Genomic DNA, 16,800 nt, shown 5'->3' with positions numbered 1-16,800 from the left:
TCGTTAAGGCTTGATCTTGATCAATCTTTGTCCACGAGGTGTGCCACTTGGTAATTGTTCTTTGGCTTTCGTGATGAAAGAATCGGCACCTATGTATTGTTCTTGTTGATTCTTGACAAGCTTGATGAAGAACTTTGAGAGTGTTTAGGGTGTTTTATCTTTGGCTAGAAAGTTTGTCTGAATTTTGCCAAAGTTTTCAGAGGTCTCTTCTTCTGAACCAGAAGGCTGTATTTATAGGCAAGAAAGAGGAATTAATTTTCACGATTTAAATCTCTTGATTTGTGGGATTAAACCTTGATTTGTGAATTAATGCATGCTTGATTTAATATAAGCTGATTGATTTGATTTAGCTCATGTTTTAAATCAGTCTCATTGATTGAGAATATTTAACTAATCAATTGCATTAATTTAGTCAATTAACTAATTAAGGATAGTTAATTTCTTAATTTAGCCTTTTGACTTGATTTGATTGATGGACATCTTAGATGTCGACACATGTCATCTTTGGTGACCTACTTTATCTTGATGAGTCACGTGCCACATGTACTTGTGTGGGGCCCATGGCTTTCACCAGTTATCTTTAACTAGTCAAATGGTGAAACTTGCAATTTTTACCAATTTGATTTAATCAAAATTTCGGTGTCTACAAAGTTCCCAATCAAAATGGTACAGCAGTTGTGCCAGTGGAAGCTCAATAATGGGTATAGCAAATGTTATGCCAGGACATTCTCCTTCCTGCTCCAAATGGGATAAATTCAAAATCAGTCCCCCTGTAATCAACTGAACAATCAAGGAATCTCTCTGGATAAAATCTTTCGGCTTCAGTCCAATACTTGGGATCTCTTCCAATTGCCCATGCATTCACAATTAGTTTAGTTGAAATAGGTATCCTATGTCCATTAATCTCACAACTTCCACTACATTCTTTTGGAAGCAACAAAGGAATAGGAGGGTGTAATCTCAATGTTTCTTTGATTACTGCCTTTAAGAATTTCAGTTCCTGAAGACCTGTTTCCTCAACGATGCCTTTTCTGCCAAAGACTTCCCTCACCTCTGCTTGTGCCTTTTCCATCATCCTTGGAGCTTTCAGCATCTCTGACATTGCCCATTCTACAGTTGAAGATGATGTTTCACTCTCAGCAGTAAAAATGTCCTGAATATAGAATGACTGAAAACTTCAGTATGATAACCAAATATTATTTTCTTGTGCATGTTTACAAATAAAATTACTTCAGAAACTAGTTCCTGTTGGTTAGGTTCTCTCTAAATCCATCGTATGCTTAATCTTACTAGTACAACTTGGCAAATGTGTGTAACATAGATTGAGTGAACATTATTGGCTGCCAAAGTAAACTTCGTTAGCAGAAAATATGAAAACCCTGATAAGAGCATAAAAATACTAACCAGAATAATCGCTTTGATATTGTTGTCTGTTAAAGGAAATTCTAGTTCACCATGCTCCTGCAGATTTAAAAGGACGGTTAGTAGATCATTTGCTTTGTCCTTGCCTGTAGTCTTGGTTGCATCCTTGCTAACTTTGTGCTAATTGACAATTCCTCAATGAATCTTATCAAGTTTAGGCCTCTCAATCCACTTATCACATGAAGTATTTTGATGGAAGGGAATACATCTGCAACCTCAAAGCCACCAGTTGCCTCTGCACCATCCCTCACTGCTGTTATGAGTTCTTCATGGTCTTTGCATTTGTTACCAAATGCCACTCTCGCAGTGATTCCATATGTCATGGAAAAAAAGTTCTTGCCAAGATTGTTAGGCACTCCGATGTTTGAAGAAATAAATTTGATTAAATTTGATACCTCTTCTTCCCTGATTGATTGGAGTGATTCACCCGTTTTGAGTTTAGCAGCACTGATCTGATCCACAAATTTTCGCATCTGTCTCCAGTAATCTCCACAGGGTGCAAAAGAAATGCTTGAGCCTTCATAAGAGATGATACCTGGAGCAAGGAGATGTCGCCGGTAAGCAAAGATGCTGTCAAGAGTTCTCACAATCTCTTTGGCAGCTTCTGGTGTGGAACAGTGGAAACTTCACCAAGTTGCAAGTGCATGAGGGGTCCATAGATCTTAGCCAAGTCCCTCAAGGTGTGATGGGGTAGAGAACCAACAAGTTGGTGCATGTTTCCAATGATTGGTAGTTTCCATGGCCCTGAAGGAAGCTATAAAGTTGAATTGTTGGTTTTGGATCTTTTGCATATCTTCAATACAATGAAGATAAAGAGGCAGAAGGTGAAGAGGGTAGGATAGGATCCAGAGGAAAATTGAAGCTCCATGTAGAAAATATAGAGAGAGGGGAGTATAATATCAAGCTTGACTCTGCAACTAAGTTTTATACATGTTTAGGATTATGGAAAGATGCTTCATGCAAAGATACTTTTTTGGCTTTTAGTTCTGTATTTTAGTGGCATAGCATATTACTATTGTTAAAAGTACTTCGCAATTGTGAAATGAAAATGGACACATGAGTTATATTAGTATTTTTTTTTTATTCTGTATTCTAGATTATGCTTATTCATTCTAAACAAAGGGTGTGTTAAAAGAAGCAAGAAGACAAACTTCTCAGTGTAAGCAACTAAATTCAATTCCTGAACAAAACCACTATGAGTTTCCTTTGTTTGATCGACCAGTAGATTAGTAATTTACAAGGCGGCTTAAAATGTCACTGCAATAGTAGTCATATATTTCGACCTATATTTACATCCACAGCCTAGGCTGCTCACTCAGAACTCAGGAGCTGACTCATATCCATTTTAATTTTAATGGTGTGTGAAATGAGGAAAAAAATTCCAAACAGTAAAATGTGATAGTGAGAAGCTTGTAGCTCTTCCACACACTGGGTGCCTCATCCTCTCTCTTGGCTACTTGCATACCCAACCATCTGAGGCCACAACCTTTGACTTCCATTCAGATTTGGTTGCTCAAATATATTCTTCATCAATGTTACTTCATTTTTTATTGTAAACTGACCAATTAGTGTCCTCTTTTGAGTGGATCACTGAATTCTTATTTTAAGATCCATTTCCAATAGTCAAAATCTTATCTAAATTGCCTGAATTCAGAGCATCATCCAAATTTTGTGAGTTACTGTGGAATCTTTGAATAGAGATCCTTTTGACTTATCTCTTTTGATCTATAATACACTTACTAGTTTCAATCTACAGAAACACAGATGTTATATCTATAGGTGGTACCTTAGAGAACTGCTAATGCTTATGCTAGTTACTGGAAAAATAGAAAGCACAGTGTCCCAAAGATAGCAGTGACAGAGTAACCTCAGCCCATGTCAAATCAAATCCTATTTATGCAAGAGAAAGAACAATGAAAAGTTACAATCAGCTATAACAAGTAACCATACTACTTCATAAGTTCATCTTATATAACAGAGAATGGTCTTAACAACTTAAATGGATACAAAACAGTACATAAAATCACAAGACAGCCATTCAGCACATACTTATGAGCTCCAAGACCTGTTTGCTAATAGGAGAACCTCAGTTCTCACTAAGAACACAAACCAGAATTACATATAGAAAGCAAGAAGAGCTGCTTCACATAACTTATCAGCTCCAAGGTTCTCTGTCTGCTAATAGGAGAACTTGAGTTCTCACTTAAAGCACAAGCAGAAAGCCCCAAAATACAAAAGTACCTAATTGAAATTCAAAAAAGCCCAGCAACAAAAATGAGAATAGGCCTTTAAATAACATAATCAGACCACTCACAAATATGGGAGGTATGGTCCATAGTAAAACTAGGAATCTTGTCAAGCTTAATTGGGTGCTCTTTCCCTCCAAGCAACCTAGCAGGGTTTCCAACTGCTGTAGTCATTGGTGGCACATCCTTTAGGACCACTGAACCAGCCCCAATCTTAGCACCATCACCAATTTTGATGTTGCCCAAAATGCAAGTCCCTGCCCCTATGAGCACCCCATCACCAATCTTTGGGTGCCTGTCCCCAGAGGCCTTACCAGTCCCTCCCAAGGTCACATTGTGCAAAATTGACACATAGTTTCCGATCACAGCCGTCTCGCCCACCACGACTCCGGTAGCATGATCAAGCAATAACCCACGTCCGATCGTCGCCCCCGGATGGATATCCACCGCAAAAACCTCAGACACCCTGTTCTGAATCAACAAGGCCAAGACCTTCCTACCCTGAGACCATAACTTATGTGCCACCCTATGCGCTTGGCATGCAAGAAAGCCTTTGAAATTCAAGAAACAGTGGGCGTAGCTTATGCAAGCTGGGTCCCTCTCTTTCACTGCCCTCAAATCATCCTTCACAGCCCTCATGAGTTCTTGATCCTCTGTGAACACCCCCATGAAAATATCAACTAGAGTACCAGAAGAAAGACTAGAATTGCTCAATTTGATAGAAAGATGATTGGCTAAAGCGCTTTCTAGAGAATTATATGACAAAATTGAACTGTGATAGTAATTTAACAATATGGGTTCTTGATCAATATCTGACCGAGCTTCATCTTGCATTTTCAGCCATATATCGTCATCTTGATCAAGATCATCGACGACTCTGCGCGTTTGTGTGGTTTTCGAGCGGTTCTGGCAAATGGGTATGCAAGAAACCTGATCAGAGAAACTGACCCGGCAAAATTTCATAAACTTGTAATGATTTTCATCGGCTTGGGACCTGTTTGGATCCCGAGAAAGTGGCTTGTCTTGGGGTGTGGCAGTTCTTGAAGTGTCAATGCAAGCAGCCATGGGATTGAAGAGTTTTTGCAGTCTGGGAAGTGAGAAACCGGGTGAAAACAATTGGAAATTTGTGCGGATAGAGAAGTGGTGCGAGAGAAGTTTTGGTGTTGAGAGAAATAGGGAGGCCTTATATAGGGGTGGAGGCTGTGGAGCTATGACCATAACTTTCATGGAAAATGAGAGATTTTCTTGGGAAAATTATAAGATTTTTTTTTTTTTTTTTTTTTTTTTTTTTGTGAAAGACAGATAAACCAAAATACAAGAAATATGTAGATGGATTGTGTGGATGTTCCGTGGAGAAGGCCTGGTCTTTAGGAGGTACATAATTTATATAGCGAAATGTACTATCTCTGTCATAAACATGTTTGCTAATTGGTCATTGCTGTATGGCTCACCATCTCACATATAATATTCTAATCTTCTCTGGTCGCTTCTTCTTCTTTTCTTTTCTTTTTTGGTCGAGTATAGTCTTTCTTCTTTCGGTTAACAAAAACAATTTTTATGGTTAAAAACTAAAAAATCTTGAACACAAAAAACAAAAACTCAATATCAAATTGACCCTATAAACAACCGTATGGAGAAAATTAATTTTATTTTAATTTGAGATAAATGTCATTTTGTTCTTCAAACAAATGCATTTGTATCAATTTGCCCCAGATTTTCAATTTGAAAAAAGTACTTATTTTTTTAAATTTGTCAATTAAGATAATTTCATCAATTTACTCGTTTTTCATTCAAAGCTCCGTTACACAAAGTCAAATGCTCATTATAAAAGATTTTTACTGAGAAAAAATAGTAATTACGTACTCATTACTTGTATTAATTTACCAAATAAATTGACGAAATTATCTCGATTGACAAAATTAAAAAGTCAAGTATCTTAATTTTCTAAATTAAAAGTCTGAAGAACAAATTAATACAAGTATAATGATCTTGAGAGCAAAATCATACTTATCTTCTCTAGTTTTAGACTTTTAGTCACCAACTAATGTTGTAAATGATATTATCCATAGTGGGCCCCGTAACTATGCTATTTGGGCAAACTTTTCCTTCAAACTATTCTCAAATTACATGGTATTGATATATTGAACTTTGTTAAAAAAAGTTAAGAAAAAAAGATAAACACTTTCAAATAAATTTATGCCACAAAATTAAGTTGGGAAAAAATGATTAAGACATTAAGTATTTTTCAAAATAAAATATTACCTCATCAGTTGAGATTTATAGAATTAGGATAATAATTCCTCTTGTGCTAATCATCAGAATTATAAGTTCTCTGCCCAAGAAAAAATTTGCCTTCCAAACTTGAAATTTTTTCTTTGATATCAATAATAATTCATTAATATTAACATCATCTGTCCTTCTATTAATGTTATGAAGTTTGCTTACAAAAAATTGTTAATTTGATATCATGAATTCCTAATGTTTTGTCAAAGATCTGTAGAACATTTCTGTGAAATGTGTATACACATAACAATACTAGCATGATCAATCAGAACGATTAATATTACCTGAGAAAAAAATTGTAAAACCTATCAATATTAACCCTCTGTCCTAAAGTATGACAGAAGAGCCGTAAGACATTTTAAATTTGACTAATTTAATCATATATCTATAATATATATATAATTAAGTCTTTGTCAATGTTGTTCTTTGCATACGTAATGCGTTACATACCATAACCAATGAAGAAGATTCATCGAACATGGATGATAGCAATAAATTCCTTCTGGCGAGGAAGTAATGGAGACCCAAGACCGACGGACGCCGCCAGGCGCCAACGGTCAAACGGTGCAGGGTGCAGACGGCTTGTCCCCTTGGCCCAATATTAATCAATCCAACTTGCACTTGTCAAGCGCCACTTCATCCCCTACGTCACAATCGTAGCTATCACTATTACTCTCCTCTTAAAGTATCCTCCTCCTTTATAAATTGTTTAGAGTAGTACTGTTTACATTAATTTTTACATAAATTTTAAAAATGGAAAATTTGAGAAAAAATATTTCAATTTATGTGTCGAAATTAAATCAGGATTCATCTTTCAAAAATGCATTTGTTAGGATTAAAAATTCACTTAAGCGTCAAATGAGATTATTCTGTCAAGTTTGTTATATTTTACGTTAAAAATTGATCACGTTTCTCATTATTAAAATCAAATAAATAAAACTAAAAGAAGAAAAACAAAAAAACAAGAAAAAAACCCTAAAAGAAGAAAAATAAATTAGAAAAAAAATTAAAAACAAACTAAAAGTAAAAAAAACTAAAAACAGCCGAAAGAAGAAGAAAAAAAAAAAAGGGGAATAAGCCTCCATCCCGATCCTCACCCCCCCCCCCCCTCACTACCCCACCTCACTAGCCTATGCCGACGGACTGTGACTGTTCAGTCACAGTCACAACTTTTTTACTGATTTGTTCTCTTTTCAGTGTTTGCGAGCTTTAAACTTTAATGTTTAGTCTTTAAATTGTAGGACTTCATCCCCAAGCCTAAATCAATAGCATTAAACCTTTATAAACTTTAAATTTTTATAAATTTTAAATAGTCACAACTGTGACTGTTCGACAGTCATAACTATATAACAAACCGAAAAAAAAAAAAAAAAAAAAAAAACTAACGGAAAACCACCTTTTGTCGAGCGCTCAGTGTCAAAAAATTCACCTTTAGTACATATTTATGACCTAATCTAAAATGTCTTGCCCTAGGTTAGTACCTAAACTAAAAAAAATTAGTGTCATATATGCTGTTTTGTTGAAAAACTATTGATATTTGGTATTTAATTCTAAATTCTATAAAAAAAAAATGCAATACAAAACAATTACAGTTAAAAAAATTACATTAAAAAATATTTACAATTAAAAGACAATTACACCAAAAAAACCATTACAAAAAAAAAAATAATTACAGTCACTTTCAATTTCGATTCACTGTAACTGAATCGATCCAATTTTAGTTTCAAATTTCGATTAACTGAAAATGAATTCTGTGATCGATTCAGTTATAGTGATCGACTCAGTTTTAGTAATTGATTTTTAAAAATCATTTTAAAATAATTAAAATGAGAGAGAGAGAGAGAGAGAGAGAGAGAGAGAGAGTGTGTGTGTGTGTGTGTGTGTGAGTGTGAGTGGATAAAATAATTTTTAAAATAATTAAAAAAATCATAATTCGGTCTATGTATTTTCACTAGGGATTTTGGAAAAGATCTAAGTGTAAATAGGGAGTTAGAAATTAAAAAAAAAAAATCATAAATGGGTCTATATATTTTCACTAGGGGATTTTGGAAAAGATCTAAGTGGGGTGTATTGTATATAGATTTTAAAAGACTTTTGTGAAGTTTAAAAGTCATGTAGTATTCAATTAAGGCTTTTAAAGATTTTTAAAAAGTACGTAAAAATCTATATGTATTCAATTACAAATTTTAAGGAGTCAATAAAAGTCATGTGGTATTCAATTAAGACTTTTAAAAAATCTGTAAAAATCTATGTGTATTTAAAAAGTCATTGACTTTTATGGAATTCATTTAATGATGGATTTTAATAGACTTTGAAAGACTTTTATGTGTATTTCAAAATCATTATAAATTCGACCTCTTTCTTGCAGATTTCTAAGGATTTCTATAGACTCTATAAAACTCAGTGAAAATCTGTAAATTCTACAAAAGTCCACTTAAAAAAAGTCTACAAAAATCTTTATAAATCTATATACACTACACCCTCCTAAGTGTAAATAGAGAGTTAAGAATTAAGTTTATATAGATTTTTTTAGTGAGTTTGTGAGTGAAACTTGCAATTTTTGTGGTTTTTTGTAATTTAAACTTGTCATGAGTTATTGGCCAAAAAAAGAATTGTCATGAGTTAACAAGGGTGGCCCACGATACCATATCTTTTGGTGTTTTTTTATTTGAGTAAGTCGTGTCTTTTTCTTTTGGTGAACCACGATACCATATCTTTGATGCTTTTCGTTGAAGTGGCATATTCTGTGAGATATGCGCTTTTGCCTTTCTAGTTGACTAGTTGCCAAATGAATCCCACTTTTCAAAAGGCCGTTCCCATTTCCCTCTACTTGGGCCTACGAATTTAGCCACATATTGCGATTACCTCTTAACCTCAGAGTCTTAGACCTCCCATTCTCCCAATTCCTAATCCTTGCCATATGTAAAGCTAATTATCGATTGGCTTCAATCATTTATGCTTCAAAATATAACGCTCACTTGTGTTTAATAGTAAATAAAAAATTAGACGAACATGAATAAATTTTTTAGTCAAACCTTATTGGTGGAGATTGAATTCAAATTTTGTATTTTGTATTTTTTTGATTTGGGAGGAGGGGAGATCGTGATAAACAATTATCCTCAGCCAATGTCTATCCAACGCCAGAGCCTCAAGAGTCCCCAATTCATCCAACGGCTATGTCTTTATCTCCTGGGCCTTATCCATCTACTGGATCATCATCAGATTCTATTAGATAATGATTGCTTTGCTATTATCTCTTTATGTATCACTTATCCTCCGTATAAAGGATGTCTTGTATCTTAGTTAGGTTTCTTGTATGATTTTACTATATAATGAATGCAATACAGAACCCTCTGTACCAAAGAGGATTACAATTTATATTATGGTATCAGAGCCATAAAAGTCACACGACTTCCTTATACTCTGGTTATTTTCTTTTTCTATTTTTCATGGCTTCTATCTCACAACCCAGTACTCCTATTACCAATCAGGATGAAATACCTATCCCAGCTTCACCTGTTGCACCTCCAATCATGTCCACCACCACCACCACTGTTATCACTTCTCCTTTTCCTACCATTCCTGTTAAACTTACTAAACTTAATTTCTGGCCTGGCGTGCTCAAGTCACTCCACTCATTAAGAGTAGAGGTCTGTGGAGTTTTGTGGATGGCTCCAGCAAATGTCCCCCTGCATTTCTTGAACAAGATGTGGTGAATCCCGCCTTTGAAGAGTGGATTCAAAAGGACCAGACTGTGCTTAGTTTTATCAACACCTCTCTCTCTGAACCTATTCTGGGAAGAGTTGCTTTGAGTACTTGTGCTCATGATACTTGGACGGCACTTGAGGCACGATATGCCTCTCAATCTCAACATCGAATTCTGGCGTTACGTAATGAATTATTGCGTACTACACGAGGTGATGCTTCTATTTCTACATTTTTTGAGAAAATTAATCGTCTTTCCGATCTCTTATCTGTGGCAGGACACCGTGTTCCTGAAAATGAGTTGGTTTCTATTATCATGGACGGTGTTGGTCCGTTATATGACAACACAGTGAGTTCTGCACAAGCTCGTGATAGTTTGATCTCGCTTGACGGTCTTGAATCTCTGCTTTTGACTGCTGAACGACAATATCGTAACCAAGGGCTCTTGGGACATGATTCTGAACCGCCATTACAAGCCATGAGTGCTAATCGTGGCAGAGGTCGTGGAGGCCGTGGTGGTCGAGGTTCTTTTAATTACCAGGCTCACAACCACCAGGGGTCTCGTTTCCATGAGTCTCCACATGCATTTGCTCACGGCCCTGCTACTAATCCATATTCACCTCATAGGCGTTTTACTCCTGGTATGTTTGCTGCTGGTTCTGTTGGTAATTCAATAACTAATCGAAATGCTTCTATTCTTGGTCCAGCTCCATCGAGTTCCTCTTCTTCTGGTTTTTCAAATAGCAATCACACAGCCACAAACAATTCCACTGGGCGTGTTCAGTGTCAAATCTGCGGCAGAACAAATCATTCTGCTATTGATTGCTACCAACGTATGAATCATGCTTATGAAGGTCGAGTGCCAGCAAGTAAACTCTCTGCCATGGCTGCCACTTCACACGGTGGACATGATCCAAATCACTGGTTGCTTGATACAGGTGCTAATGCTCATATTACACATACGCTTGATAATCTTCAACATCCACGAGATTTTCAAGGGGATACTGGTGGTGTGATTACCGGTTCAGGTTTGAACATTCACAAAACTGGTTTTAAAAATTTTATTCATGATTCTAAGTTTTATTCTCTTTCTCCTCTTCTTTATTCTCCTCATGCTTCCGCCAATATTCATTATGTTCATCATTTTCTTAAAGATAATAATTGTAACATTTTGCTTTCTCCTGATTCTTTTTGTTTGAAGGATCGAACTTCAGGGAAGATCCTTTTCCACGGCACGAGTAAAGATGGGCTCTATCCCATTGTTCTTCCTCGCTCCGATTCCAGTCTCAAAGTTTATCATTCCAATAAAGCTGATGTGCATCAATGGCATGCGCGTTTAGGACATCCATCTTCTGCTGTTTTGAATATTTTACGTTTCGATCTCGGTTTTTCAATAAAAGACAAGTCTTTTTGTGGTTCTTGTCCGTTAGGCAAATCTACTAAGTTACCTTTTGGTGTTTCGGATTTTGTTGCTAGTAGTCCTTTTGAGTTAGTGCATTCGGATGTATGGACATCTTCAATTTTATCACATGATGGGTTTCGCTATTTTGTTAATTTTGTTGATCACTTTACCAAGTATACCTGAGTGTTTCCTTTACGCAGAAAATGTGATGTTTATGATGTTTTTTGTCGTTTCCTTAAATATGTCTCCACTCAATTTTCTTTTTCCATTAAACAATTGCAAAGTGATGGTGGTGGTGAGTATCTCAGTACTCGTTTTCAAACTATTTTACAGGATAATGGTATTTTTCATAAAATAACTTGTCCACACCATCCTGAACAAAATGGTGTCGCTGAACGAAAACATCGCCATCTTATAGATACTACTTTAACTCTTCTTGCTCATGCTCATATGCCATTACCTTATTGGGTGGATGCTTTGCACACTGCTACTTTTCTTATTAATCGCATGCCTTCCTATCGTCTTAAAAAGATGTCTCCTTACCAACTATTATTTAAAAGAAAACCTGATTATTCGATGTTTAAGGTGTTTGGCTGTGCTTGTTATCCATATTTACGTCCCTATAATCCTCATAAATTTGCCTTCCGATCCAAACAATGTATCTTTCTCGGCTATTCCTTAAATTATAAAGGATATCGTTGTCTTGATTATGCCACGGGTCGAGTTTATTTGTCTCGTCATGTTCAGTTTAATGAGTCTCTTTTTCCTTTTACATTGTTGTCTTCTCCATCTACGAATTCTCTTTGTTTTTCTCTTTCTGAACAGGTGGTGTCTTTGCCCTCTACTCTTCCATTAGTCGCGGCTCCCCCACCTGTCCCTTCTTCTCCGTGTGTTGATCATTCCACTACGAAATCTATCAGGATTTCATCAACGCCTGCACTCTCTTCTCCTTCTTCCGAGTCTGTGCGTCCGGTTCATGATGCTCCTAGTCCCTTGCCTAGTTCCTCTTCGGCCGGCACTCCCAGTGTTGCTGTTTCTACTTCCGCAAGTGAGAGTGGGGAGCTCGTGACTGACACCCCTCAGGCTTCTGTTGTTTCTAGTCCGGCAGTGGCACCACCACTCTCTCTTTCCTTGTCTAATTCACAACCTGGTATTGGTTCATCATTAATCACCAACACTCACTCCATGCAAACTCGTGGTAAGGATGGGATTGTCAAGCCTAATCCTAAGTGGGCATCAACATCTTTATCTTCTCTTATTGATGTGGAATCTAGTTCTTTTTTGCAGGCCAACAAACATGAGGCTTGGCGGTAGGCCATGCGGGTTGAATTTGCTGCTTTACAACAGGCCGGTACTTGGATTTTGGTACCTCCTCCGCCCAATATTAATTTGCTTCCAAATAAATGGGTTTTTCGCATCAAGCGAAAATCGGACGGTTCCATTGAGCGTTATAAAGCTCGTTTGGTAGCCAATGGGTTTCATCAGCAGGAAGGTATTGATTATGGTGAGACTTTTAGTCCCGTGGTTAAGCACACTACTGTTCGGTTGATTTTGGCTCTTGCAGTTACTTTTAATTGGCCAATTAAGCAGTTAGATGTTCAAAATGCGTTTTTACATGGTCACATTTCTGAAAATGTTTATATGAAGCAACCTCGTGGTTTTGAGGACTCTACTTACCCCCATTATGTTTGTAAGCTTCAACGTTCTCTTTATGGTCTTAAACAGGCACCTCGAGCCTAGTTTTCTTGCTTCTCCACTTATTTGGAAGAATTGGGATTTCGGCCTTCCTCTGCTGACCCATCTCTCTTCACATATCACCATGGTTCTATTGTGGTCTATTTGCTTATTTATGTGGATGATATTCTCATTACTGGAACTAGCATTGCTACTATTAATTTTTTGATTACTGAGCTTGCTCGCCTTTTCTCTATGAAAGATCTTGGCAATGTTCATTATTTTTTGGGTGTTGCCATTACCCGCTCGCCTGCAGGAATGTTTTTGAATCAGGAAAAGTATGTTCGTGACTTGCTCATCAAACATGACATGCTTCAAGCCAAGCCGGTTTCTACTCCTTGTACTTCTCATCGTCTTAGTCTGCTTGATGGTGCTCCCTTGCCTGATCCTTTTCCTTATCGGAGTGCCGTGGGTGCTCTTCAGTATCTTACCATTACTCGCCCAGATATAACGTTTGCTGTTAATCAAGTATGTCAGTTTTTACATGCACCAACTACCACTCATTGGGCTGCAGTTAAACGCATTCTTCGGTATGTGAAGGGTACTCTTACTCATGGCATTCTTTACACTCCTGGATCCTTGCACATTAATGGGTTTTGTGATGCGGATTACGCGAGTGATCCAGATGATCGGGTGTCTACTGGTGGATATTGCTTGTATTTGAGTTCTAATTTAATTGCCTGGCAGTCTAAGAAACAACGTGGTGTTTCTCGTTCCAGCACGGAGGCAGAGTATAGACAACTCGCCTATACTGCTGCATCTATCTCTTGGCTTCGTCATTTGTTCAAAGATCTTCATCTTCCTTTGTCCAAGCCTTCCTTATGGTGTGACAACGTAAGTGCTATCTCTCTTGCTTCTAATCCTATTTTCCATTCTCGCGCGCACTAGACATGTGGAGGTGGATTATCATTATATTCGTGAGAAAGTGGTTCGTAATGAAATCGCTGTCAAGTTCATTTCTTCTCATGATCAAATTGCCAACATCATGACCAAAGGGTTGCCTTCTTCTCGTTTTCACGATCTTACTTCCAAGCTTCCGGTGCTCCTTCCTCCGTTCAGCTTGCGGGGGCATGATAAACAATTATCCTCAGCCAATGTCTATCCAACGCCAGAGCCTTAAGAGTCCCCAATTCATCCAAAGGCTATGTCTTTATCTCCTGGGCCTTATCCATCTACTGGATCATCATCAGATTCTATTAGATAATGATTGCTTTGCTATTATCTCTTTATGTATCACTTATCCTCCGTATAAAGGATGTCTTGTACCTTAGTTAGGTTTCTTGTATGATTTTACTATATAATGAATGCAATACAGAACCCTCTGTACCAAAGAGGATTACAATTTATATTAGATCGAACATAGGTGTAGAGTGGGCAATTTTACAGCCCTTCCAACTAAACTATCCAATAGCTGTCAGTGGATTCAAACTTAAACCTTGACTATAGGGTTAAATATATGCTTAAAGTTATTTTTTTCTTAGTTTAGAAACTAAGCAAGTGAGACACAATTCGATTGGGGCAAAATTAGGGTACGAAGCAGAGATTTTTTTTCATTGATCAACTACTAAGTCTACCAATCAATTGACTGGTCTACGAGTTGGTGTGTTGTGGTTTTTTTCATAGTTTGGTACATTGTTGTGACTCCCCGAGTCACAGTCAACTATCTTTATATATATATAGTTTAGATATTAAGCAAGTAAAACACCATTTGGTTGGAATAAAATTCTAGTAATAAGTGGAGATTTTTTTTTTCGTTGATTGATTGGTTGTTCTACCAATTGATCGGTTGGTCTACGAATTGATCGGTTGTTCTATCAATTGATCGGTTGGTCTACGAATCACTCCATTGTGTTTAATTCTTGGTTTGGTATATTGTTGTGATTGGCCCACAGTCATTTTTCTCTGACTGCATGGAGTTCACCAAAGTTTAGGGTTTAAATTAAGCTTCATATTTAGAGGGTTTCCCTAATTACTTCAGAAAACTATTCACTTGTGAGTGTACTCCTAGAGATTGAATCGAGCTATTTCTAGTGTTAAGCATATTGTCACACCTAAAATGAATGCTGAGCCTATTTCTATTGAGGAGGTTGTTGATGCAAAAATTCGTAAGATGATGCAACAACTTCAAGTATATGATCTAGATGCTGATTCAGCCTTCGTGGAGGATGAAAATGAATGATGTTGATGAGTTGTCTTGCTTAAGACCTTCAATAAAGATGACCTGCATGGACAATAATTAGAAGAAGTAGCACGTACCAGTATGGTACCAGACAACTACGCTCCGATGATTAAGTCAATGGTGAGCTAATGAATGTAATTGAGCAAGAATAAGGGATAAACTTGGGAGAATATGGAAGAACAAGGCAAGATTTTCTGAGCTATTCTCTTAAGAGGATGTGTGTAATGTTTTAGGTTTGTGAACCCCCTCTTTGTGTCTATAAGTTTGCATATATAGGCAAAGAAGAGGTGAATAAGATATTTACCTAAACGTTGATGGTCATAGAGATGAGGCCACGTCACTAATTCGGAATAGTAGCATGTACAACTACCAGCAGTGTAACATTGAATGCAAATATGACTTTAGGGTGTTGGGGAGCCCTAGCAGTCTCATCTCAAGCTAGTATGTCATGAATAGTAGGAAGTCATGTGGTAGCCACTTGAGTATGTCTGAAGATATTATCTGAACCTACAAGAAGAACAATGAGTCCCCAAGCCGAGTTGAGCATATGTCATTCACAATTTCTTCCAAGTATGAATCGCCGAATGTGCCGGATCGGAAATGCATTGTGCTATGCTGAGCCGCGCCGAAGTGTTGAGACAATATGGTGATGGCAAGATTGTCTAAGTTATTATGCCCGGCCATGCTCGGCTTGGATGGTGTCAAAGTGTTGACCGATAGGACCAATCCAATGTGTAGCTGAGCTAGAGTGATGGAGTGGCTGGTCAATTTGACCTAGTCAATCGTTGAAAAGTCAGAACACCAAGTAAGCCCTTGTCAAGCCATGTGTAAGCATATAGTTGGTAGTTGAATTCATGTGAATTTATCCACAACCAGAGGTAATTTAATAAGGTTGTTTTTACTTGGAGGCCCTAAAGACCCCGGCCCTGACCTAGATGATTTTAATTTCAAGGGTCTTTTATAAAAAATTTTGGAAAGTTGTACAAGAAGTGGTCTGCAAGTCACCTGAGGCCTTCCATGCTAATGGGAACATTCTTAGATCTATGAACCAGACAAGGGTGGTGGTGATACCTAAAGTTTATGCTCCTGAAGACTTCTCCAAATTCAGACCTATTGGATGTTGTAATTTTTCCTATAAGATCTTGTCCAATATTCTTGCCGGCCAAAAGAAAAAAGTTATACTGCCAGAGATTATTTCTCCCTACCAAGGTGCTTTTGTTTTTCAGAGGCAGATCCAAGACAATATATTCATTGTCCATGAGGCCTTTATCATGTAAAATACAATATATTCGTTGTCCATGAGGCCTTTATCATGTAAAGTTGAAGAGGAAAGGGTTATCTGGAAGGTTAGGCCTCAAAGTGGACACGAATAAGGCACATGAGACTTTCATGTTTTCTTTTAATTTATGTCCATTTTTGGGGTATCTTTTACCCGAAAAAAAAAAAAAAAAAAAAAAAAAAACACTCTCCTTATGTATCTCACTTCTCCTAATTTCTTTGCATGTAGATAAGGAGAAAGCTGCTCCCATATTTTGCTCCATAAAACACCAAAGCCCTAATGTTGTTGCAAGTTGTTTATCCGATATAAAACTCTTGTATTTCATCTACAATTCTTAACAGAAGAAGATGCCTAGCTTTGATAAGAATATTGAACCCAAGTCATATGGTTAATTCATTGTGAACGTGCATGTGTTGTTGGAGGTAGAGAGAAGAAATTAAAAATAGCCTGAACTAGTTCCAGAAATCTAAGCTCAAAGCTGAATGCATTGTAAAAATTCGCTAATTATGAAATTGATTTTTGTATGAACAATATAAGGAGCCATTTCTCT

The 16,800-nt window shown here is 37.0% G+C and overlaps 1 protein-coding gene and 1 pseudogene across 2 annotated transcripts; both read right to left on the bottom strand.

The window, feature by feature from the left end:
• Window positions 1-624: 624 nt before the first annotated feature.
• LOC147299709 (premnaspirodiene oxygenase pseudogene) lies at window positions 625-3,249 on the bottom strand (annotated as a pseudogene). The gene is made up of 2 exons (XR_015120356.1): window positions 1,405-3,249; window positions 625-1,153 (listed from the first exon to the last, which is right to left on the bottom strand). The product of XR_015120356.1 is annotated as a premnaspirodiene oxygenase pseudogene (transcript).
• A 105-nt stretch (window positions 3,250-3,354) lies between these two features.
• Window positions 3,355-4,993, bottom strand: LOC147299708 (serine acetyltransferase 1, chloroplastic-like). Its single transcript, XM_086245121.1, has one exon. The coding sequence runs from the start codon at window positions 4,893-4,895 to the stop codon at window positions 3,711-3,713; it is 1,185 nt and encodes a 394-aa protein (XP_086101247.1). The 5' UTR covers window positions 4,896-4,993; the 3' UTR covers window positions 3,355-3,710.
• Between the last annotated feature and the right edge of the window lie 11,807 nt (window positions 4,994-16,800).

The sequence above is a fragment of the Dryas octopetala genome, chromosome 1 (assembly GCF_963921425.1).
Source record: "Dryas octopetala chromosome 1, drDryOcto1.1, whole genome shotgun sequence".
NCBI lineage: Eukaryota > Viridiplantae > Streptophyta > Magnoliopsida > Rosales > Rosaceae > Dryas > Dryas octopetala.
The sequence above is the reverse complement of the archived record's forward strand: the minus strand, read 5'-3'. Positions and strand labels throughout refer to the sequence as shown.

Excerpts from the sequence above, each read along its gene's own strand:
- LOC147299708 (XM_086245121.1), bottom strand. The coding sequence starts at position 4,895 with ATGAAAGTTATGGTCATAGCTCCACAGCCTCCACCCCTATATAAGGCC.